Raw genomic sequence first — 26,504 nt, 5'->3', positions numbered from 1 at the left:
GCTGCACTGCCTGTGCAAGCTCGAGTCAGATCAAATACCAGTGTGGAGAGCGGAGGTGGAAGGAATCCCTGCCCCTAGTCAGGGAGCTCCTAGCAATCGCTAGCGGCTGGAGAGGGACAATCCATTTTAAGAATGCTGCCCCTAGTTAGCCGCTCCAGACGGCCACACATCCAAGAATATACAGGCTGCACAGACTGGTCCTGATGGGTGGTGGTGGAGTTGGACACAACGGTTGGGTGGGTAGTGGAGAGGATATGGATCTGGGAGGAATGTGGAAGGGTGAACGCCATTAAAACACCATGTACAAAATTCTCAAAGAACTAATGAAAAGTATTCCAGCCACCTGGACACTTCCCTTGCTGACACGTGGCTATGCCCAGGACTGGGATGGGAGTTTGTCCATCTTCCAGTGTGATTATTCTTGGGATCTTCCTGATTGTGGCCTCACTGATCTACCTGCAGTCTAGGTAGATGCTGAAGTCAAGCAGGGTTGGAGAGTGGAATGGGACTGATTACAGGTCTGGCAGGAGACTGCTCCCCCCAGCAATATCTCACACTCCTTTCTAATCTTTTGTTGTTGTCATTGTTTTTCTATGTTTGTTTGTTTTTTGTTCTATTATTACTATTTTTTTGTTTTTGTTTGTTGTTTTGTTTTTTTGCTTTTCAAGACAGGGTTTCTCTGGGTAGCTTTGGAATCTGTGCTGGAATTCGCTCTGTAGACCAGACTGGCCTCGAATTCACAGCAATCCACCTGCCTCTACCTTGCAAGTGCTGGGATCAAAGGTGTGTGCCACCACCGCCTGGCTCCTTCCTAATCTTAGTCCGTTCCAAGGGAATCAGAAGCCTGCACATGATCTTTTCAGCCAGTCAGCGCACTCTGCCCACAGCTGCCCTCTACCATGTGCGTGGACTGTGCTGCACCATCTTAGAGAAAACTATAATTGAGAGTGCAATACCCTTTGAAACAGTTCTGAAAACAGATTATTGAGTAAAATATAGCCCCCCCCCCACACTCCTCAGGGGAACCACCGTGGGCTTGGTACACCTCACCCACAACGTTTGGAGGCACTCACACAGTGGTGTTTTGTTTTATAAAAGTGACGTCATCAAAACAAGTTTTAGAGGACACATGCATATCACCCTTAAACATTTTTAATACTTAAAAATTCGTATCTTTGTTTTTGGATGTTCAGTTTTGACAGAACCCCACGACACAGAGCTCTTTCCTACACATTCTATTTAGACTACAGAACTGCTCTGCCAGGTAGACTCTATCACCCCCATCTACAGAGAGAAAATTGAAACTCAAGAGATTAGGCTTGTCTAGGGGTCACAGTAGAGACAGGGCAGGGCCTTCCATGTCTAGGGTACTTCACACCTGTGTTCTCTGATGGCCCTGGCTGGAGATGGGGGCAGGAAGAGCAGAGTGTTCATCAGGATTGAAGCAAGACATCAGCGTATCCACAGCAAAGCCAAAGTGGCACCAGACTGCCAGGAACTCTCAGCCCCACTGGCTTCAATCCCTGCTCTCCTCCAGACCTCTGAGTTCAACCAGCTACAAAATGATTGGTTCCATCTTCCTTTTCCCCGGCTGAACTTGTGGGGAGCAATCTGACTTACTGGAGTGTTAGAGCTTTTAACTTGGGGAGATAGCAGATTCATTAAAAGCACCCCTGGACTGAATTCCTGGGACAGAGGCTGAGTGTCCTTTTCATCTCACAGGGTGGTCTGAGTCGTTCAGAGCAGTTCATTAGGGTGTCCCTGTCCCTCTTGGTATGTTTGTCTTTTAAACTTAACTGTGTTCCTTATTACCACAAAGGAGAAACAAAACGTTCTGAAAATAAAAAAGCAGTACAGCCTGCTGTATTTAATCTTTGACCAGAATAGCCCTAAGTGCTATTTTGCTTTTTATGTAAACCTAGCACTGAAAAAACTATAAAACACAAAACAGCAACTCTGATGACAAATCTGTGTACGTTGATAAGAAATACCCAGAATTACCCAGGGTGACTTGTGACTTCTGGGGACCCTGTTTCGTACAGACAGCTGCACCTGGAACTAGTCTAGTCCTGCAGACTCACCTGCATTGAGCATGGCCTTTACTACACAGCTCTGCCCATGCACCTCCAACTAGCATCGTCTCTGCGTCTCATATTCAGAAGCCAATATTAATATTCTAACCCTTAACTTTTTCTGTTAATGAATCTCTAAAAAATGGGGCTAACCTGGGGAATCAGACACAGTACAATCTGGTTTCCTAAAGTGGCTTTAAAGAACTTTCCCAAAGGGCAACCTTAGGCCAGGACCCCGGGGCTGCACAGTAAGTTCAATGACAGCCTGGGCAACTCGTAAGTCTCAGCTCAGGATAGAGGGCCAGTAATAACACGGTTCAGAGGTGTGGCACCTCCCCCATGACAGCTAAGGCTCAAACACTAGTGCCCCTCAAGTCACCTTTAAGTTACGTAACAGGAATCACAGCAGTCCGTCAACCATTCCACAGTCTTCTCCTTCCTACCCCATGCACCCAACACGCGACACACTGATGTAGGAAGGTCATCTGTCTATGTGTTGATTTCATTGGTTAATAAAGAAACTGCCTTGGTCTTTTGATAGGCCAGCCCTTAGGTGGGTGGAGTAGACAGAATTCTGGGAGGAAGGCAGTGAGGCAGACACCATAGCTCTCCTCTCAGAGATGGGCACAGGTTAGAATCTTCCCGGTAAGCCACAACCTCGTGGTGCTACACACATTAATAAAAATGGGTTAATCAAGATGTGAGAGTTAGCTAGTAAGAGGCTGAAACTAATAGGCCAGGCAGTGTTTAAATGAATACAATTTGTGTGTTGTTATTTCGGGTGTAAAGCTAACCATGCGGGAGCTGGGGGGGGGGGATGAAAAGCAGGCCTTCTTGCCTCTTCACTACAACACACAGACACATCCACCTCTATGTCTTTGGAACGTATCTTCTACGATCTTTTTTTTTATAAAAATAAACAGAAATGCTCAACTACTTTGCTGCTTATCACTACATACGATTCTCTAGCTTGACTGGTAATCAGGGGATCACCAAACACCTTTCCTGAAAGTCCTATTAGGTAGGGGCTGCCAACTATGGGCAGCATCTGGTCTACATCCGGCCCACAGCATCAGGAACAAGTCACTTCCACCTAAACTGAAGTTCCATCCATGCTGCTTAGTTACTATTGCCCCAAATACCTGGAACAGTTCACAGATTTATTTTTGCCATTTCCAAGGTAGGAGAAATGCAACAAAGATTACGGCAAGGGCAGCAGAGCTGTGCGCTAAGGGGGTGCTCACAATACAGGTCCAATAAAAGCCACTTGAAAGTGCTTGAGGCAAGAGACATTGGAGGGTGCTGAACACACAAACCCACCTCCCGCCCTTACCGTTTCCATTAGCACTAAAGACAAAAACTTCAAAAATGTAGTCTCTCTTGAAACAAATGTAGTTCCTGGTCTATTTTATCTAGAAACTGCCATGTCAAAGGATGGGCAGTCCAGAAAAAAGCATGGCCCTAGGGAAATGAAAGATGACTGGAAATTCCCCATGTTCCTTCTACCCGAAGTGCTGTTTTACACAAACAGTTTCTTAGATGTTAGTCAATGACTAGCCAGTAGAAGCAGGATGTGTGAGCACATACGCACTGCTTCCTGAAAGGCAGCTACAGAGGACACTGTGGAAGCTGCCATAGCTGTCAGGTACCGCATTCTACAGATTTGAATTTCAGGGCAGGAAGCACCAGAACCCCAGAGAGATGCAAGGCAACACCAATGATGTGAAATACTCACTGCGTGTTAACACATTTTTGCACAGAAGAATCACAGTTTTGTGAAACATCAGATTGTACCACAAGGTTACCAGCCAGAAGGAAACTTTCTAGTCTGTGGAACTAACGTCTTCTATAAAATACCCAGTTTTGCTATCTATAGTTTAAATTTAAAATGAAATCTGGCATTCAACTTAACCTTACTTCAATCATATTTGATAGGATAAAGATACATATGAGAAGCAAGAATAATCAGTCTAGTTTAAAAGCCAAAATCAAGCAGTTTATAAGAGTCTTGCTGCTGGTGGAGAATGTTTGCTTAGCCATGTGAAGTGTGTAAAGTCACTACAGACGCCACGGAGACACAGCTTGGTAAACAGGCACTGCTTATTTAATAAGGTACAGAATATACAGACCCCTGAAGAGCATCGCTTTATACAGAGTATGTACAGAGTGCACAGTGTAATCCAGGGGTAGCTATACAACGTGGACGTCCATGCAGTCACGAAGGACAGCCGTGTGCAGTTCAGGAGTCCATTCGAGAAGAAACATATACATTTCAATATGCAACTAAGTTTTCATTTAGTTTGCTTTCTCAATGATTTCTCTTGTTCACCTCTGACAATCTTCCAGTCACTAGTGCCACCAACTAGATTAACAGTGTTTAACAGTGTCAGTGTGAACTCCTCGCTGGACAAAAAAAAACAAATCTCGAAAAGCAGATTAGTAGAGTCAACAGTCCCAAGGCGTGAATGACCTTATTTATAAAAAATATCCTTACCAGAGCAACATATATCACATTTACATTATTAATAGTTTCTGAGTTTTTTTTTCTTTCAGATTTTAGCCTAAATTTTCTTGTAAAAATATTTAGAAAATAATCGACATCCTGTAGAGAGAATTTGGAAGGCTGAACGACAGACTCATTCGGGATGTCAAGCAGGTGATAAAGGTCTAACACCATGCTATAGTCTTCAGGTTTCCCCTTACCAAGTGAGATGTGCAGAAGCACCATGGAAACAGCACTGTGCTCGCAATGCTCCCCAGTGAGAGCTCCAGGTCAAACTGGGACTGTCGAGCTGTCTACCATGCAAATCGATCAACTTTCTTCTTAGCCCACTAACGGGCTAACGCGGGAGCGAGGTCTGAAGACCTGTCCTGCTGTTGTCATGAGACCGCTAGTTCCTAGAGACAGTTCCTCTAGGTGCCGGACAAGGTGTCTATTACGCAAATATATTTCTTAAATGAATAAATGACACGTGTAGTCTTGTTGAACCACTTTAAATAGTTACATACAACAAAACAAAATAACCAACAATTGTTCATTCTGTCCAAACTCACCATGTTCAACCCCTGAGACTGTTTTAACAACCAAAACGGGGGTTCAGGGAAAAACGAGTGATGAGCATTCACTTTCAAATGAGAACAGGGAAAATGTACACACACACAGACAGACAGACACACACACAGATACACAGACAGACACAGATGTAGACACACACACAGAGATACACAGACAGACACAGATACACATACACACAGACACACACAGACAGACAGACACAGATACACACACAGATACACAGACAGACAGACACAGATACACACACACAGACACACACAATTTCTTGCCCAAGGATACCAAAGTATTATTAAATAACTAAAACAGTCCTTCACATTTGTAACTAACAATGATCAAATACAACAAGTCTCCCTGGGTTCTCAGGTTCTTTCCTCCACATACTCGATCAGGAGGACCCGAGAAATCTGGAGTGGAGCGTTTATAAATCAGTCAGAAGGTTCTCTCCTCAGCACACGCGTTTTTATACATTACTTTGCTCAGTCCTGACCATGTATGGAAGGACACAGGAGATGGCAAGTGAAAAAAAAAAATTCCTTTTCCAGCTTTTAAGCCTCAGAGATAGGAAAAAGACAGTAGTATGATAAAAGTATGGCTTTTAGTAATATCTTTAATTATTCCATTATTAAGTTTTCCAAGTACATGTAGCATAAATATTAACACTATTTGTTCACTCTGTACTGAATGTATATATAATTTAAAGTATTCCATACACAGGTACAGAATACTGTGGACATGATCACTATTTGGTCACTGTTATGCATGTTTGTGTCTTGGAATTAGAAAATCCAATCACTTAACTTATGAATCAATATCACCTGAGAAACCAGGGAAGTGTAGCTAAACTGACTATGCTATGTAGACCTTTGGAGTGTTACAGCATGTCTAGGAATAAATGGGGGAAAATCCAGAATTTATTGCACTTACCCTATTTTTTATTCTAATAAATTATTAATAATAAAAAGAGCAAGACATTATGACTAATACTTTTTACAACTATTTAAAAATAAAACAACTTTGAACACATTTTCACTCTGAAGCTAAGAGATACTTTTTGGATAACAAGAGATATCACAAAAAGACACTATATTGACATCTAATATTTAGTAAATTACATTTATAATCAATGTTGATTTAAGGAAATGTTAAAACACATTAAAAGGACATGATCCAAATTTTTAGAGCCCACACAATTCTATTTATAAAAAGGGGCTTCACATAGCCCAGGCTGGCCTCCAATTCACTTTATTCTTGAGGCTGCCCTTTAATTTTCCTGTACCTCCTGAGTGCTGGGGTTACAGGCAAGTGTTACTATGCCCGCTAGAGCCCATACAATTCTTTAAAGGTCTACCCCCTAAGTTCAAGTTCCTTAAGAGGAAAAATGCCCAAACACAAAACAAATAGAGGCTTGCCAATATGATCCAAGGTCTCCCAGGATATAGATGGTTTGAACATAATGCAGTGTTTAGGTTCTGATAGGTGAGAAAAAAAATTCAATGACAAAAACATTGGTACTACAATTGGCAACATTTAAGTATACATCTTAAATACTGTAAATATCCAACAAGATACAACAATTTGGCTCTATGTTCCTCTGGCTATGAAGATATAACTGTGCTTTAAATAATATAGTGAAACATCACATTTGGGGAAACAGTGTTTCATTATGCTAATTAACTATCAAGAATGAAGAATGGGTGCACACATGAAAAGTCAACAGTGCTAAGTGTTGGCTTCTCTTGGGAATGTGGTCTTCATAAACCCCTTAACCCAGTGGTTGTTACTTTTACTAGTGCCGCGACCCACAGGTTGAGAACCACTGCCATAAGTCTGTCATTCACCTCTACACAGTGTCAGTAAACTAATGAATGTCAGTTTCAAAGTCTTCATTTATCTGTTCTGATGATTGGATTCACTTCACATTTTAAAGTTTAACAAATCCACAGGACATTTTTAAGTATATACATTAATTAAAATCATAGTTTAAGTATAACTGAAGATTTAAAAAGTTCAACTAGTAACTCAAACAACCTAAATGTGAAAAATGTAGCTATGCCAAATAAGGAAACCTGACAGACATAAATAGTGCCTGGTCACTGCTAGTTACCAACAGCCAGCTTTTCTGTCTCGTTGTCATTAAAATCAGAATTAAGCACTCATATCCATCCTTATAGCACAACTCAGGGCTAATTGTGATGGGGTTTTGGGATGTTGCCCTGGCTGGCTTTGAACTCATGAGCTCCAGATCCTCCTTAGCCTTTGAAGTAGCTAGAACTACAGGGTGATCACTGTGTCCAGATCAAAACTGGAAAACTTCATGGTTTCTCTAGGTTTCTTTTTGTGCTGCAGAAACAATGAACGGATGGATGGAGAACACCTTTTTGCGAACACTTTCCAAGGAAGAAATCACTACGGGAAGAAAGATGGCAAAGTTTTTTGTTTTTTTTTTCTGAAACCCTTGTACTAATGTTTAGTTAGCACTTTAGGGCAATAAGCGAATTAGATGTTGAAGTCGGTGACAAGGGGGCTGAACTACACCGCATAGAAATGAACTTCACTGAGCTGACAGTTATGGCACACACACCAATGCACTCATAAAAGGGCACTTCTACACAGGGAAGTAAAATGAATTTTTGATTAGTTGACACAAAGCAAGGACTGTTTCAGGACACTGGACAGTGGCACCTGCTGCTCTGTGGCTCTTGCCTGTCTACTGGGCAAGAACTTTTGTGTTAGGTTTTCTTCGTCCTCTGGTCCAGTTCATGCTGGTGTTTAATAAGGCGTTCTATTTCTGTTCCAAGTGTTTGCAGATTTTCCTTTAATAAGTGGGGAAGAGAAAACAGAAGTACTGAGTATAATACAAGTACCCTGTGAACTGCTTTTGCCTCAACTGTGAGACTGAGTGACTAGTTCTTGCTACTGATATAAACTAGACACATGTTTTAGTGAAATAGGTCTGTTCTTGTTTTTGAGACAGGGTTTCTCTTTGTAGTTCTAGCTGTCCTGGAACTCACTATGTAGACAGACCAGGTTAGTATCAAACTCACAAAACTCCTCCTGCCTCTGCCTCCCAGAAGTGCTAGGATTAAAGGCGTGCACCACCACACCTGACCCAGTTATAATCTTTCACTGCAGCTATGTTAAGTTTTAATGCATAACGACTACTTAAGATTAAAAAGTATTTTAAAAATCTATTAGTAGCTATTAAGGTCCATGCATAGCAAAGACAGAAAAGTTGAAAAAAAGTCACAAAATACACTTAAAATACTATAATGTTAAAAAATTATAATTAATTACAGTCATATGGCAAAAGCCATCCACAGAGAAGTGAAAAATCCACCTCAGTGCCTGACACTGACTTTATCTCTGGGTACCATGGTATCCTGTGGTAGGTAAACAGCTGGTGCTAGCCAACTATGAAGAGGCATCATTGTGCCACACTTACGGAGTGGGAAATGAATAGGAAACACAAATACCTTCAAAGTAATATTTTTTAGCAATGTATCTTCCAAAACAGCCTGTAATTTCCGGTTGATTTCCAAAGAAAGCTCCAGAGTCAGCCCGCTGTCAGCGGGATGGGATGTGTATAGGGACGCCATGATGCCACCACGCCTACTCAAATGCACTTTGTTAAAATCAGACGCTTCTGAAGAAAGTGTGCCTGATTCTTCCCGTAAAATGTAACTCTGAATTATTCTGCAAAACAAAATGATACTCTGTGTGCTTGCAGAATAAAACCCTGGAAATTATAGGGATCAATGAATCATAAGCATAAAGATGATTAACATAAAATATACATCTGTTAGACCAATAACCTAAGTTGGTGTAGAATTTCCCTTACTAAATGGTGTCCTAAACTGTCCCTTTTTCATTGTATTGGGGTATTTAAAGAAATATAAACACAGCTTTTTTGTTTTTTTCCGTACTTGTATGTAAATATTTAGTCATTACTTTATTGGTTTGATTTCTGTTAATAGTTTCTATTAAACTCTATTTTGTCCTTTCTTTTAAAATCTACAAGCGAAATTTTCTATAGGTCTAAAATTATTTCAAAATAACTTTAAAAGGTTCAGGAGAAGACTTTCATATGAAGACAGCTCTTACTTAAGTGTGGTGTCTGTGAGAGGAATGTGATGCCACACAGTCTGTGGCTCAGCTAAGATGGGTTTGCAGTGTAGCTGGGGTCTGTCCCCTGCGGGTAAGGGCTGGTCTTATAAACTTAGTGCACTAACCTGAAGATTCAGAGAACCCACTCAGCAGAAGCATGAGTGGACCTACGGAACTGATTAACCAGCCCCAAGTTTTATACCAAGAGGAGCTCAATTATTATCCCATTAGGTTTTGACCACTAGGAAAAAAATTCTCAAAACTTCATATATCTTTTAAAAGCTAAATGCATTTTTAAAAAAATGTCCCCAGTTATTTAGTATGTTAAAAAGCAAAACCACTACCCCTCCACTCCCTCTCTCATCTTTCTCTCTCTCTCTCTTCTCTCTCTCTCTCTCTCTCTCTCTCTCTCCCTCTCCCTCTCCCTCTCCCTCATTCTCTCTCCTGATGTTTTACCTTTAAGGAGAAACTTGGTTTTCTTTCTCTTTGTATTCCCTAAACCTAGAATACAACAGGTGATCAAAAAAGACGGTGTACGGAATGCCAAAGGAATCACTAAGCCAAGCACAGAGTCGCTTGCCTATAGTCCCAGCTACTCAAGGAGCTGATACCGAAGGATCACATGAGCCCAGGAATGCAACGCCAGCCTGGATAACATGATGAACCCCATGGAAAAGACCAGCATTTCACCAGTTTCTGAGGGCATGCAAATGGCAGTCCTCTAACACAGGCTATACTACCATAGTAATACATACTTGGTTTTCTTTCTTATCTCTTCTACTAGTTGTTTGATGTGGTCCTCCATAAATTCTATCTTCTCATTCTTCCGGGCATGCGCTTTCTGCAGCCTCACTATTCTCTCAATCAGCATGGCCTTGTCCACTTCTGGGAAGTTGTCCACAGCCACCGAGGAGCTGGTATTCTCTGGAGATCGGTCTTCAGCACTGCTGCGAGCATTAAGTGACCCTGAAGACAGAAAAGCAAGTTCAGTCAGTGTGTGTGACCTAGGCCTCCTCATTTCATTCACAGTAACTGCCCAGTGCTGGGCAAAGGACACATAATGGGCTTTTTGTGACCACCATTATTTTGTGAAAGCACAGGTAACAGCAGCGGTCAGCAATGCCTGTTATGTCACACAGGATCAAGATGAAAAACTGACAACAGACAAAATCTTAAAAAAAGTAAAAAAGAATAGCAAGCTTAAAGAACTCAAAGAGTAAACAATAAGAACATTAAGGTGAAAAAAGAAGGGTAGTGATGAGGGATTCCCCTCTGTATGCTATGAATATGTTATATTACCACTGGTTATTAAAGAAGCTGTTTCAGCCAGTGGCTTAATAGAGTAAAGCCAGGTGGGAAATCCCAACAGAGATACAGAGAGAAAGTAGGTGGAGTCAGGGAGACTCCATGTAGCTGCCGAAGGAGAAAGATGCTGGAACTTTACCAGGTAAGCCATAACATTGTGGCGATACACAGAATAGAAACGGGTTAATTTAAGATGTAAGAGTTAGGCAGGAATATGTCTAAGTCATTGGCCAACCAGTGTTGTAATGGATCATTTCGGGTCTGGATGGCAGGGAAACAAACAAGCAGTCTCTGTTTACAGGGTAGGAGAGGAAAAGAGGCATGTGTGGGAGGGGAGGACATACCTGTCGGATATTCTGCAGGATACAGAAGAAAGTGACCGACACACTGACAATAGAGGCAAAATCACTGTTCAAATCCACTTACTAGTCACATTACTAGTGTGTTTTGTACATGTTACCTCAGTGCCTAAGCTATTTCTGCTAACAATAGTGATTTACCTCATAGGATTGCTACCCTCATTTAGATGCCAGTACAATAATGCATGTAGTATCTGTGCTCCCCATGCCTAGACTCTGTAATGATGGAGGAAGGTCATTGGCTAATAAAGGAACTGCCTTGGCCCATTTTATTGGTTAGAACATAGGTAGGTGGAGTAAACAGAACAGAATGCTGGGAGGAAGAGGAAGTGAGCTCAGACTCCACAGCTCTCCTCTCGGGAGCAGACGCCTCAGAGAGATGCCATGCTCCCAGCTCCCAGGCAGACGCACGCGATGAAGCTCCGACCCAGGATGGACGTAGGCTAGAATCTTCCCGGTAAGCGCACCTAGGGGCGCTACACAGATGATAAGAAATGGGCTAGTCCAGGTGCGAGAGTTAGCCTAGAAGAGGCTAGATGGAAATGGGCCAAGCAGTGTTTAAAAGAATACAGTTTTCGTGTAATTATTTCGGGGCAAAAGCTAGCCAAGCAGGCGGCCGGGGTGCTGGGGACGCAGCCCAGCAGCTCTTATTACTACACTGTAAATGTCAGCATCCCAGCAGACCCCGGCAGATCAGTGTCTGAACCTCTTCACCTAACACGAATGGCCTCCTCAGTCCTGTCACAGACCTGAGGAAATGATACCCTAGCCCCATTACATGACCAAGTAAGATGGGACCTAAGATACAGTGGCAATTTCGAACTAGGTACTTTCTGTTCACATATTCTGTTACTCTGGTAACTACTGCTGAGGCTTTGACCCTAACACATAATGTTTATACTCTAACAGAAAGAAAACAAAGGATCAACAGAAAGGCAGAGACAGAGAAAAACAGAATAAATACAGACACACAATTGTCTCCTCCATATGTGTGAAATCCCCATCTATAGGTTCAACAAACAACAAACTGGAAATACTTTTTAAAAAGTGTCTATACTGAACATATACAAATTTTTATGACCTAAACAAACAGCTCAATAACTATACTTTAGCATTCACACTGTGTTAGACCTGAGATATTATCTATACACTCTAGATGAATTAAAGTCTGTGGGGGGATGGCACAGATACACACAGAGACCGCACCATTTAAAAAAGATTTTAGTATCCACTGCATGCTCTGAAACCAATCCCCTGTTACTATCAAAGGAGAACAAGAGGCATAAAACCCGATGCTACAATAAGGATGGCCATTCTTCTTAGGTGTTAAAATTTGGAACAGAGTCCACATAATGGATATGGCTGGATATAAATCAAAATTTCAGAAATTAAAAGAGGAAAGGCTGCACAGATACAAAAGTTCAGGCAAAGAAAATGGGCCTCATATAGAGCCCAAGACAAACCTGGAAACTTGTCAAAGAGCAGAATGTAAATATTTAATAAGGTAGATTTTCTACAATATAATTAATTATATGTAATGCCCATTTTAAGCCTCATAATAAAACAAAGCATAGAAATACTTCTTAAATTTTTTTTTTAAAACAATTGCTACCAAGTGAGCTCATTTTTACCTGATGAACTAGAACGGCTTCCCATGCTGCTGACTTCTTTATCATAGTTTCCATTCTCAGTCTGGTCTAATTTTCTCCGTGCTGAAAAAAAGAAAGAGATCACTTGTGACAGTTTTAATCAACATTTATTTGCTCATGTCATGTGATATTTATTAACTGCTAGGGTCATTTGGGAAAAATGACATAGACCACAAGACAAAGGTTCTTGAGATGTATCTTAGAACACTGGAGGTGCCATTCATATAAACATGACGTTTGGAAATGCACAGGTTAGATAAAAACAAATACAACTGAGAGTAGCACTGTCTGCTTACACTGACTGTTAACTTTCAGATCCTTCTCAATATCAGAAATCACTCCCAAATCTGCCTTCAGTTACATGTGTGAAAAAACAGGGCAAGAGAGATAGACCCGAAATTAAGAGCTCTTCCAGAACACCCAGGTCAATTCCCAGCACCCACGTGATGGCTCACAACCATCCATAATTCCAGTCCCAGAGGATCATGATGCCCATGAACAGCAGGTGTGCAGGCCAAATATCACACACATAAAAGCAGAGAAAGCTCAAGAAAACTAAACAACAACAACAACAAAAGAACTGAATTTAGCTGGCCTTGAACTCACTATGTAGCTGAGGATGAACTTGATCCTGCAAGATTGCAGGCATGCATTAGCATACATGAGTTTTAGGAGGAGGAAAATACATTTAAGATTTTTTTGTAGCTAGCTGGTGGTGGCGCACGCCTTTAATCCCAGCTCTCAGGAGGAAGAGGAAGGCAGATCTCTGTGAGTTTGAGGCCAGCTTGGCCTACAAGAGCTATTTCTAGGACAGGCACCAAAGCTACAGAGAAACCCTGTCTTGGAATGCAAAGTAAAAAGGTTTAGATTCTCCCTCCCAATTGGCCAAAGGAATTTTCCTGATTTGTATATTCTATGGCTTTGTGAATAAACAGCCTTTAGCATGAGAGCAAACTATGTTCAGAACTGCAACCTAGCCATCTTAGCAGTTTTAATTTACTCTGTGGATATAACACAGTGGCACACTCCTTTATTCCCAACCCTGAGGAGCGTGAGGCAGAAGACTGGGTATGTGGAGTCAGGACGACAGGCACAAGGATGATGGCATGTGGGTGCACACAGAGACGGCATGCCTCCCACAGCAGTCTCTAACACAGACATATGCTGAAGTCAACATGAAGACATGAGTACCTTGCTGAAGCTGTTTGCTAAGGTCCTTGACGTTAGCAGCGTGTTTGCGTCTCTGCGTCACTAAGTCGTCTTTCAGTTCCTCCACCTGGGTGCTCAGGGATTTAACTTCCATCTGCGCAGTGGAGAGCTCGGCCTGCAGGCTCCGGACTTCCTCTTTCCGTAGCTCTTCCTCTCTGAGCAATCTGCTCTCCTGAACAGAAAGTACCATATGGTTAAAAAGCATTCCTCACCCCACCCCCAATTATTGCTCATTTTAGAAACTTAAAAATATAAGGAAAAATAGACTCTCCTGTGACAGCTCCTGCCCATCTTCACCCAGCAGCCCAGCAAACATCAACATGGTGGGGGTGATGTTCAGTGTGGGACACATCTGCACTGTAAGTCTCTGGATTTTTTTAATTCAAAAGACTGAATCTATTTATTTGTTATTTCTATAGTATTTATATATTGTTGAGACAAGGTCTTACTACATTCCTAATGACTCAATTTATTCATTCGTTTATTTATCTATTGAAACAAGATCTCACTGTATTCCTGGCTGGCCTGAGAACTGCTTATGTAAACAAGGTTGGCTTGAACTCACAGAGTTTTACCTACCTCTGCCTTCAGAGTGCTGGGATTAAAGTTGTATGCCACCACTAGCCCTACTGGCTAAAATTATTTTTATGAGTAATTAGACGACACTTTTATTACCCAGGAGTATTATACCACTCTAAACTACCAAAATAAATAAATAAATAAATACCCTCAAAAAGATTGAGATTCTAGTTAAGAATGACAGAAATCATGGTTCCCTTATTTTAAAAAAATTCAATATTCTTTGTCATTTTAGAAAATTTTATTATATGAATTATATTCACTAAACAGAAAAGCAAATATATTTTTATAAAATTTAAAATTACCAGGTATTACTAAAAGAACCTAAACCTAATTACAGTATACTTTGATATTGTAAGAGAAATGCAACCTGTACTTCTTGCTATGTTGTTTTAAAAACTAACTCTGGGGGCTGGAGAGAGATGACTCAGTAGTTAAGAGCACTGGCTGCTCTTCCAGTGGACAGAGGAACATCACTCTCTGCTGACCTCTGCACAGCACTATGTGGTGCACAGACATACACAGAGGAAAACAAAATGTGCACTAGCCTCACCAAGTTAGCATTCGTTTGTGTCATTTGCTCGCACTGGCTTTGCAGCTGACTCTCACTGCAGGAGAGGCTATCCACTTGTGACTGCAGAGAGCAGGACTCAGACTGCAGCTGTGCATTCTTACTAGTGAGCTTCTCCGTGAACAGCAGGAGCTCAGACTCCCTTTTCCTGCTGCCTTCGATGTCTTTCTGTAGGTCATTAATCAAAGAATTAAGGCTTTCCATTTCTTCCTTCAAATGTTCGATTTCTTGTTTACCACTAAAAAACAAAGTTTATATATTAGAAAACTTAAATAAGCTATTAAAAAAATTAAATTAATGGTGTGGAAATTCTCGCTTAATAGAAAGCTTTACACAGAGGCACTTGTAATCATGCATCCATTCAAACATTCATGACACACTCATATGCTGAGGGAAGAGTTGTTAAGGTAAGTGAGCACGGCTAGCAGGGCCTGCTTTCAAAGAGCTTCTCTAGCAGCAGGCCAATGACAGGAGCGTGAGGACACACCGAGCAGGCTGCCTGAGCTCAGTACGTGTGACCACCATCCTGTGAACGAGCAGGCAGGTTTCTGAGCTATGCTGTTGCTGCGGCTGCTGTTTGCTGTTTGCCTCAGATGTACTTTGTCACTGCACTGTGAAATCAGCCACAGGCAAAACTCAGTGGATCATTGTGGCTGTCTCTAAGCAGCCTTCTGTTTCCAGGGGCTGGAGAGATGGGGCAGCGCTTAAGATCACTGGCTGCTCTTGCAGACATCCAGGTTTGGTTTCCAGCACCAACATGGTGGCCTATAACAATCTGTAACTCCAGTTCCAGAGACCTCACTCTCTCTTCTGGCCTCCAAAGGTAACAGGCATGCATGTAATGCCCATACATACAGGCAGGTAAACATTCAGACACATAAAAGTTCTAAAAGAATATAAATGTATAAAAAGAAAGTCATTAGATAGACAATAGATAAAGGAGTAATCATAGGACCCACAGCAGAAAGAATAATCCAACTCAGGGTAGGACCATTTCAGGTACAATGATAAGAGACAATGGCTGTCAATGCCGGCAGCTCAAAGAACTGAGCACAAGAAAGTGAAAAAAGAGTCACCAACAGCTCCTCTGTTTCCTGTAACTGATCACAGGCTAGGAGGGAGAAAGCAGTACAACTCAGGAGAGAAGCGGCCTGAGAGGGGACAGGGCCAGTCACAGGCACACTGTAGCCTAGCTGAGGAAGGCGGCAGTGAGGGCAAGGAGCACTTCTTCATGGAGACAGGCAGCAGAGATAATACAAATTTAACCTGAACCCAGGCTCTGTTGGATGACATGGGAGTCAAGTTTAATGCTTTTGAGATGTCAAGGAATGATGCCAGCTCTGACCTGAAGCCACAGACATTCAAAGGTAAAGATGTGGGTACAGATCCAGGCCTCTCTTTCAGAAGAGGGACAGCTGTGAAGTTAGACAGACAAAGTTCACCCCATCTATGAATGATTCCTGTCAGTGTCTATGAAATATAAACTTTAAACTTTAATTTGACTTTTAGAAGTTAAAGACAATGTAAAACATCCAAAGACACAAACTGAAGAACTGTCAACTAGAATTATAAAAATTGTTCTTTGATATGGTAGCTGTACTTAAAGATGCTATCTGGAGACAGCATTAACAGCTCGTCACTCAGTTCATACCTTTGAAGCTCCTCTTGTACCTGATCTGTCATTTTCAGTTTGTCTAGTAAATTCTGAATTTCAGCTTTCTGACGATTAATGATTTCCCTGTATTTTGATAATTCATCTTCAGTTCTCAAGCGTTCATCTTCTAGACATTTCGCCTGTAAAATGATCACAGTCAAGCTGCAGCACAGACCTTCACACTCTGATGAACTGCCTCAGACAGGCAGCACCCCGAGATAATGCTACAGTGCTGGTGAGATGATAGGAAGCTGCTCTACTGCCCCCATCTGCTGATCTAAGGAACAACCTGCCCTGCCATCCCACCTGGGAACAGCTGACAGAACGGGAAGACACTGCACAAACCCTATTTCTACATAAATGAGCCACATGTAGAGACAGCACACGAATACTGAAAGGACAGTTACTCTAACAACAAAGGCTATAAACATGGAATTCACTAACGTTAGAAACTACAATGATAGATATCTTACTGTTAAATACAGCCAGAAGTAGTCTGTCTTAAAGAATATTTTATGCACCACGAGGTCCACCCATCCTGCTTTACTGTCCTTAGCTCCACATGTAAGGTGCAGACACCTCAAGTGTGCTCTGACAGGATTGCATGGCAAAGTACTTCCAGTGAATAACAGCACTTCAGCTCAACAACATTGCTGGGAAAATGTTATTTTTTCTCTCCTGAGTTCTTTTATTTTAAAGAACTTTAAGTATTCCTTCCCTGACACTAAAAATCAGAGTAAATTCTAAGTGAAAGTTATTTACCCCAACTCTAAGCTAGGCCTGAAGATTTGATTACCTTTGTCCTCAGTGTCCGGAGCTCATCCATGCCTTCCTTAAATGTCCTCTTCAGATCTTCCAACTCCTTTATTTTGGCATGATGCATCTGGAAAAGACACAAACCTAATGCAACACATGAGCACTACCAGCTTTTTTTCCGGCGTCTTCTATAAAGGTCTTGGATGCAGACAGTAATGAATACTCCATTCCTTTTCTCATGCAAACCAACGTATATTCATGATACAACACAGAAGAACTAAACTCCTCACCTCTAGTTGGTCAGATTTTTCTTGCATTTGTTTTTCAAGTTCTCCTTTTGTGACTCTGAGCTTTGCATCAAGCTCATTTGACTTAATTTCTTCTGATTCCTAATGTAAAAACAATAAAAAGTACACTTTAAAAATGAACAAAGCTTTGCAATCAAGTTTACTAATTGTGCAGTAGATTATACAGGTAAAATTGAAGAATGCATTGAACAATTTTAAATGTTAACTTTGCAGAAACAAGAACAGTGCACTTCGGAATCACAACATAATACAGAAGGGTGATTAAGTTGAGCATTTCTTCGCTCTTATTTATTTTCTCAAAATGACAAAAATCCAGCAGATTCCTAAGTGATTCCCAAATATATAACTTCTACATATAACACCAACGCCCATGTTCGACTGCATTCTTTATACCTGACATCTTCAATAATTTAGTGTTTCTTCCCTCAGTTACCTTACTTTGTTCTTAATTATTTTGACATTTTCTATGATTTTTTTTTGATGAAAAGGTCTCTAATAAGATTAGCCTGTGCTGCATATGTGGTGCAATTGTGTGCCCATGTTCCCATGGGGGCCAGAGGTGACAGCAGGTCTTCCTCAATTGCTCCCCCCCCCACATACCTTATTTTTGAGACAGGATATCACACAACCTCAAATTGACTGATTTGGCCAATTGGCTGGCCAGTGAGCTCCACAGATCTGCCCGTCCCAACTTTCTTCACCCAGACAAAGCCAAGGTTACAGACGTATGCTGCCAAACTCAGCTTTTTATGTGGGTGCTCCAGTCCTCATGCTTGCTTGGGCAAGCATTTTCCCCACCAGGCCAACTACCTTAACTGCCTTAAGAAATCCATGTATACTTCAAATTTGGTGGATAAAGTTGTGAAAACAGAGTTCTGATAATTAGTCTGTTTCAAAAAGGAAATATACCTGATATGTTTTTATCATATCCTGACAGTTTTGTCGGATCTGTTCAGCTTCTTCCTTTGCCTGTGTTAATTTTGTAGTTGTTTCTTTGAGTTTATCTTTGGTGTCCTGTAGTGACAAAGTGATGAGACAAAATTAATCACAGTGATGTGAAGAACAGTAACAGCAAAGTCCTGCTTGTGGTGGTTTGCATGAGAATGGCCCCTATAGACTTAGGGAGGGGCATTATTAGAGGTGTGGCCTTGCTGGAGGAAGTATTCCACCTGGGGTGGGCTTTGAGAGGCTGCTCACTCTTCCTTGCTGCTGCCTGAGGATCCAGATATAGATATAGAACCTCAGCCCCTCTCCAGCACCATGTCTGTCTGCCATGATAATGGACTAACCCTCTGAAACTCTGAGCTGACCCCAATTGCAGCAATAGAGCAGTGACTAAGACACTGCTGGAGCACTAGACTAGGGCTAAGCAAGGGTCTAGCAGTGAGTAGTGTTTGGATCTGACAAAGTGAGAATGGTCAGCACAGTTAACTGATGGACAATAAATAAGTTAAAACGGACAGTTTTCACCAAATTCCTCAAAATGGCTAAGGTGGTTAAGAAAAGCAGGGTGTTCAATGGTTTTTTGCACATCCCAGAGAGTCTGACATCGATTTGAAGCTCCCTTTTGACTGAACAATGCTACTAAATACGATCTGTTTCTACCTCTCTACTAAAATGACAATTCTTCACACAGGATTTTTAGGGATTACTCCCATTAAATCCAGTTGCTTTTTTCTCATTCTTATTCTTTACTCACATGTTCTAGTCCTGACCACTTGACTCTTCAAACACCCCTTGCCCCGTTCCCACTGAAAACACTCATACTCTCTTCTGTGTATGTCACTGCTCTTTGTTGGCTTTCTGCTCACCAGAAGGTGAGCTCTCCCGGCTTCCTGGCTGCAGATGTAATGTGACCAGGCCCTTCAAAGTGCCAGCCATGCCTTTCCTGCCACAGTGCAAACGTATGACCCCGAAAGACCTTCCTTAGGCTTTCTCCCATGTTCTGGGCTTTCTCCCATGTTCTGTCATGGTGGTGAGAAAAGAACCTACTGCATCTATGAAGAGACGCCAGGCAGCAACCTCTGCTCTAGGCAGGTCCTTTACTGCTCCTTTACTGCCCCTTTACTGCTCTCCTTTTGTTCTTAGACTTGGAGCAGCTGTGCCTTTCTCTCCTCAACATCCACACTGCATCTAGGCTCCACACACTACTTCATGTGTCATTTAACAACAAATACCATAATTAAGCATTTACTTATCTTCCTTGAGCTACTGGTCTTTTAAGTAAGTGGACATATGTTAAAACCTAGCAACCTTTAAACTAGAAATAATTCAATAATCTGAAGATTAAAGAATCTTAGACTAGGTAACAATTGTGGTTCTACATCTTCAATAGCAGAACTAAGACACAGCTGACATATAGTTCTGGACCATTTCAATACCTCAAAACCAGCAAGTGAGATTCCTGTGTACCAAATAAATGTTACTAATTAAATGAACATTTGAATAAAGTTTTAAAAAGTCATATTGGGTATAGGTTAAGGATGTTTACTGTATCTGATCTACCTAGCAACTGAGCACTTCCAGGCACTGTTCCTTTTGTGTGTATGTATGCAGAGGTCAGAGGACAACCTCAGCAGCTGTCAGCCCTTACTGTCCACCTTGCTGCAGCTGCATGCACCAGGCTAGCTAGCCTACAAGTTTCTGGAGATGCTCCTGTCTCAGCCCCCACTTCACCACAGGAGTGCCCTTACTACATGGGTTTTTGGGAATCTGAACTCAGGTCTCATTTGCACAGCAAGCACTGTGTCCCACTGAGCCATCTCCCCAGCCTTTACAAGGCTCCCCATCCTATTCTCCCCAGCCTATTCTCAAGGAAAATGGCTGTATAACCAAACAAATATCTCTACCCCCATGAAACTGACAGTCTACTAATGAAGCTAAATAAAAAAATAAAATAAAATATATAAGTAAAGGGCATGTTCATTATATTAGACTCTAAGGAATAAAAATAAAACAACAAAGTTTAGAAGAGGGGTTCAGAGCCTACAGACTGTCTAAACAGTTCCAGTGAGGTGTTGGGTAAATGCAGACTTAAAAGCCTAAGATGAAAGGCTGGATATGCTGAGAGAAATCAGGTTGAACACAGCCTTTTGACATGAGCAACTAAAAGACTGGGTCATCATTTATTCAGATAAGGAGGTGACAGAGGAGGGAGGTAATGGAGGGAAGAAACAATTTTTAGTTTAAGACACTAAATTATTGAAGATGTCAGGTATAAAGAATGCAGTCGAACATAGGCGCTGGTGTTATATGTAGAAGTTATATATTTGGGAATCACTCAGGAAGCTGCTGGATTTTTGTTGTTTTGAGAAAAGTTTCATGCAGCCTAGGCTGGCCTCAAACTTGCTAGGTAGCTCAGGATAACCCTGAACACTGCCTAAGTGCTGGGATCACAGGCATGCACCACTAGACTCAGTTTTATAGGGATTGAATCTAGGGCTTCATGCATAACTATCAACTGAGCTAAACCCCCAGCCTCTCTCCTGCTGTTTAATCCAATGATTTTGTCTTCTGCAGTATTTTATCTTCTGTTGATTCTACACAATGTTTTCATCATGAACACTGTATCAATATTAACTTTAAATAGCATTCATGTCTCCTCTTATCTGACTCAAGCCTTTTTTTATCTCCTTGGAGATACTTATAATTTCTACTTTAACATCCTTGTCTACCATTCTACACTAGGAGTCATTTTGGATCTGTTCCTATTGACTGATCCTCTTGTTCTATGGACCACAATTTTCTGTTTCTTTGCATGCTGGTAATTTTTCATTAGGTGTCAAACACAGTGAAAATCACTTGAAAATATTTTATAATTCATTTTAGTGCATGGCTAAATTACATAGCTTTTAAGCAAGCTTATTTCAAGTAAGATGACCCTCACCACTAAAGTAGTACTTTGCTGAGAGCCACTTAATAATGCCTGTGTGCTGGGAGTCCATGCACTTTGGCTGGTGTCAACAGGAACATTTATTTCCTGGCCCTTGTGAGGACTTCAGAAGTTGTTGGCTCTACTAGTTTTGCATGTCTGAACCCCGTCCTCCTGTCCTCCATACTTTGCACTCTATATCCTCAATCCAGAAAGGTGCTGGGCCTGGTTTCAATTCCTCTCCTTGTGCTGCAGCCAGAGGCCTGGCAATAATCTCATCTATTTCAGATAGGGATAACTGTCTTATACTGTCTTTTGTCTCAAGTCTGAAAACCTTCACATATTTTTATTATTTTTCTCCTTTGTGTGTGTACATAAGGTTTTCTTTTCTTTTACCTTTCAGTTTCTGTATTTTGGGAACATTTTTAGTTTAAGGTGGAAGGATATGTCCGGGTCTTGCTATCCCACAGTGCAAGAGTGCAATCAAGCGTAAAGCTATGGAACAAACGGATGGCAGCTTAGGAAGTGGGACACCATCAGAGTTCCCAACTCTCGCTAATGAGCCCGACAGCCTATGAGGATGAGGCAGCACGGTGACAGAGACAGCGGCCGTGGAGCACAGGCAGCACGGGCCCTGGCTTTAGGCAGTGGAGCAGACAGAACACACACAACAGTGCCAGTCGCAAAGGCCTCCAGGGTAAGTTCTCTTGCATCCTGCCCATCTCTGTAGATGCTGCTTGAAGACACCACTCCAGAATGCTAGCTTTTGGGGGCAGAACTGCCTGGCAAGCACCCAACACAGCTAACCATGCTGCCAAAGGACCATGATCATATCTATTGCCAGCCATACCTATGCTCCAGTGAGATCGTATTCTGAGGTCAGGCAAGTGAGACCATGTCAATCAGACAGATAAGCAAGTACATGAGGTACAGTGTGGAAAGTCTTTCTTCATTATTCACTACATTCAAAATTAAAAAAAAAATAAAAGTAAAAACCTTTTGTTTTAAAGGGCTAGATACTGGAGAAATAATTTTAGTTAAATCCACAAAGGAGCGTGGGGGAAGTAATAATTTCTGTAGTCTGATCTTGGCCTGGATATCAGATACACACACAGTTTAGACTTCAAGTCTGGTAACATGCTCTGGAGGGCTGAACAGGCTACTGCTCACAACAGATTCAGAACCTACAGTATCCCAATGTTTGTATCTAAAACTGAAGCGGGGACCAAGAAAGTTTACAAAGCCACTTCTGTCTCTTGCTCATCTGAGTGATTTCCCACACTGCCAGATTACCACTAAATCTTGACTCAGTTTCCATCTCCCAGCCAGTAGAAAGATGCACAGAACAAGTTGAGCCAGAGCCCTGGTGCAGACACTCTGAAAGCAAAGGCTATCTCCTGACGCTTACATCTCCGCATCGCCTAACACAGTGCTGTACACAGGGCTAATGCTGGCCGGCTAAACCAAAGGCCTTACTTAAAAGAGAATGAGTAAACACAAAGTTTACATGCGGCAGGTCAATATGCTTTCTATTTTTATGTTCTAACTTGTTAATCTACATCACGTCAGCTCACAGGAATCAGCCTTCAGTCACTTCTCTAAACTACCTGGTTTTCCCTCTCAATGCTGCCGTTAGAAGTCTCTCACAACCTGTCTTAAACATTCAGGACTCACAGATATGCACGTTTAATGCCAATATTCCAAAAGACCTTAAGATTCTCTCTTAGGAATATAGACAGAGGAAAAGAAAGTGCCACAGACATTAGAAATGATTAAGCATTGTGCTCAGAACCTAAAACAACTCAGGCAGCTAGTAATTATGAATTTCAGATTTTAATTTCTTACCACATAACCCAGAGTACAAGGAAAATCTTGAGTAGTTGAGTGAGTCAGGTTGCCCCACTGGCTTCTGGGAGTTCTTGGTAGTTTCCCACACGCTCACTACTAACCTACCTTTGGCCACTCAGTACATACTACCTACAACTTTCTGACACTAACATACAAGCATCCAAAGGTAATTAAAAACTTTATTGACTTGGTAAACCTTAATAAGGCAATCTGGCCAGGCAGTAGTGGTACACGCCTTAATCCCAGCACTTGGGAGGCAGAGGCAGACAGATCTCTGAGTTCGAGACCAGCCTGATCTACAGCCAGGACTACACACAGAGAAACTGTCTCAAAAAACCAAAACCAAAGCAAATAATAAATAACGACAACAAGAAGGCAATCTGAAATTATGTTTTAGATAGCATCATTAAGCCTATTTTTGAAATGGGAGGAAAAGGTAGAAATTTTTAATAAATAAATAAGTTAAAAAAAAAAGAGCAGGCCTACCTGTCATGCTTACACACAGACACACATACACACATGCATGAACATACAAATACATATACAGATAAATCAGTTTTTAAAATTAGGATTACTATGGTCCAGAATCATACAATTATCAAATGATACCAATCAAATATCAATCTATTACTTTCAAATAAAGGGGTATGAATTTTGAGACAATCTTTCTTATTAAAATTGCAATAAAATACATACTTGCATTTAAAAAATAAATAAATAAAAATTTGGAAAATGACACACTATTTCCAAACACCACCCTTCTACTTAAGCCACATTTAAGAGCTGATTTTTACCATTATTTTATCATCTGCAGATTTTTATTTCTCCAAAGACAACTCTATTTGTGTTTTAGCTACATTCCCAGTTACTGGACTTTATTACTCCATTTCATTATATTAATTTGTAAATAAAATGGTATTTGAAGCAAGCAGTCAGTGACAAGGTAATTAGCCTAGCACTACATGTGCATTCATGCACATATATTGGTTTTTGCCAGCATAAAAGAAATAAAATATTTATGAAAACAGATAAGCTATTTACATATGAACATGTATTTTTAATTATGAGAATCTTAAGATATTTTAAATTTCCTCATTTTAATCCCAATAACATATATTGAAGTTTCCCTGCCCTCAGATTTGAGTATCAAAAAAATAAAATAAAAAGATTAAATAACATGACAAATTTAGGTGTTGTAAACTCTGAATTATAAAATTTAACATTCTAAGTCTGGGCAGAAAATCTTTTTCTTATGATAACCCAACATTCAGATCCAATCCACCCCGCAGGAGTCACTAAGGAAAGTTCTAGGACTCGTTAGCTGCCTCCAAACGTCTTCAGTGTTCATGGCTACCCCGCTGCATGGCCACACTCACCTTGTGTGAATCCATTTCAGCCTTTAACTTGTTTTGTGCCCACTTGACTTTAATGACGTAAGAGCTGATCTCTTCCTTTAACTTGTCTGTTTCTCTGATGAGTCTAGACGTCTCACCTTCCTAAAAGCACATTAGGTCATTCTTCATTTAAACAATCAACTGTGCGTCTTTATACCCTTGTGCACAACACAATAATTCAAGGGTGGATACACTATGGCCCACAGGCCATAAAGCTGATTTAAGGTTCAATAAGAGAGTAATAAAACTCTAAATCAAATTAGTAGACATGAGGACAATTATTATCTAGTTTAGCCAGTGGATACAGAAGAAGACAAACACACTCTGATTTTTCTTAACTGCCTGGCAGTAAAGTAAAAAAATGATTGAGCTGGTTCTGCTAGAATCCCTGAGGACGATATAAACATTTCCAAACTAAAAGACAAATAACAAGAGCTCCGATTAGCCATGGCTTCACCTATTCAACCTTCTAGGACAACTCCAGAATAAATTTTTCAATAAGAAAAATATAAGTTCTAGTCTATGGTAAACTAAGCATTGCACTAAGATTCTGGCCAGGTCTGGAGACGCGCTCAGCAGTGGTGGTCTTGTCTGGCCTGTATGATGCCCTAAACTCAATCCCTAGCACTGCATGAGGAAAATGGATTGAATTAAAAAAAAAAAACAAACAAACAAACAAAAAAACAAATTCTGGCCAAATTATACTTTTGATTTTAAAGCTATTCACAGCTGACACTAATATGTACATAATTTAGCAAAACAATTTTTTGAGATACAAACTAATTTTTCCAATGGGTTATAGAAGAAAGTTTTAAAAATAATTAAGAAAAACCTTTCTATAAGCAGGGAAAGAGGCACCTAAAACACGCATGTCAGTCAGCTAATAAAAAGCACTTTCTGTCCGAATGTTTCAGTCCTATACCACTGTGTGACTAGGGAAAGAGGCATGACCTTCAGATTAGGCACAAATTATACCTTTGATTCATAGAGTTGCTGCAGCCGCCCTTTCTCCTGAGAAAGCTGCTTAATTTTGTTAGTGTTTTTCTCCAATTCCTTATTTGCATCTCTAAGTTTTCTCTCAAGTGTTTCTTTCTCTTTTCGAAGGTCTAGAGATTCCTTCTCACCTCTCACATACTTCATTACCATCGCTTCCTTTTCCTGACGGGCCTCTTCATATTTCTTATTGGCCTTTGAAAGAAAACATTACCTAGCGTTAGTAAAAAATATTTTCACATGAAAACATCTACACATAAACACTATTCCCCACAGTGTGGGCACATACTTTTGTACTAAGTGCCCGGCCCTTTCTTACTCTTTTTACTTTGGTTGGTGTGGTTTTTATGTATATATATTTCCCTTCTTCTCCACATATACTTCCTTGCCAGTTTCTGTGCCACTCTGGGCCTCAGGAAGAGGACCATCCAACGGGGTCCACATTAACAAGTTCCTGTATCCTCACACTTGCAGTGGGGTTCAGCTGGTAGGATTGGTAGGCAGACACTTGGAAAGAGAATGAAGTCTGGTTTCTGGTCACCAGGAGTGATCTAACACAACTACTTTCTCTGGGTTGTCCTGCCCTTGAACCTCCAGAACTGTAACATAAATATGCTTCTGTTTTTGTAACAGAATATCTTAGACTCAAGCACTTTGTTGTAGCAACACAAAAGGGGCTAGTGAAAGCATATACATGCAAGCAGGTATCAGGTGTCATAGTACGGGTATATGTGATATAACAAAATGTCAATAATT

General features: G+C 41.0%; 1 protein-coding gene across 3 annotated transcripts in view; it reads right to left on the bottom strand.

Moving 5' to 3' along the window:
• Positions 1-4,160: 4,160 nt before the first annotated feature.
• The window catches only part of Ccdc186 (coiled-coil domain containing 186), a 35,107-nt gene continuing 12,763 nt past the window's right edge, over positions 4,161-26,504 (bottom strand). For all 3 annotated transcript variants that reach the window (XM_041661156.1, XM_041661157.1, XM_041661155.1), the window contains 12 exons: positions 25,731-25,943; positions 24,738-24,857; positions 18,552-18,656; positions 17,625-17,723; positions 17,375-17,461; positions 16,576-16,718; positions 14,907-15,162; positions 13,757-13,946; positions 12,548-12,628; positions 10,008-10,218; positions 8,622-8,841; positions 4,161-7,961 (listed from right to left, as the gene is read on the bottom strand). In XM_041661156.1, coding sequence (XP_041517090.1) covers positions 7,878-7,961; positions 8,622-8,841; positions 10,008-10,218; positions 12,548-12,628; positions 13,757-13,946; positions 14,907-15,162; positions 16,576-16,718; positions 17,375-17,461; positions 17,625-17,723; positions 18,552-18,656; positions 24,738-24,857; positions 25,731-25,943 — 1,809 coding nt within the window. In that variant the 3' untranslated portion in view covers positions 4,161-7,877. The remainder of the gene's footprint in view (positions 7,962-8,621; positions 8,842-10,007; positions 10,219-12,547; positions 12,629-13,756; positions 13,947-14,906; positions 15,163-16,575; positions 16,719-17,374; positions 17,462-17,624; positions 17,724-18,551; positions 18,657-24,737; positions 24,858-25,730; positions 25,944-26,504) is intronic.

The sequence above is a fragment of the Microtus oregoni genome, unplaced genomic scaffold (genome assembly GCF_018167655.1).
Source record: "Microtus oregoni isolate MIOR12 unplaced genomic scaffold, Mior012 000012F_ref0000307, whole genome shotgun sequence".
Taxonomy (NCBI): domain Eukaryota; kingdom Metazoa; phylum Chordata; class Mammalia; order Rodentia; family Cricetidae; genus Microtus; species Microtus oregoni.
This window is presented reverse-complemented; position numbering and strand designations above follow the sequence as displayed.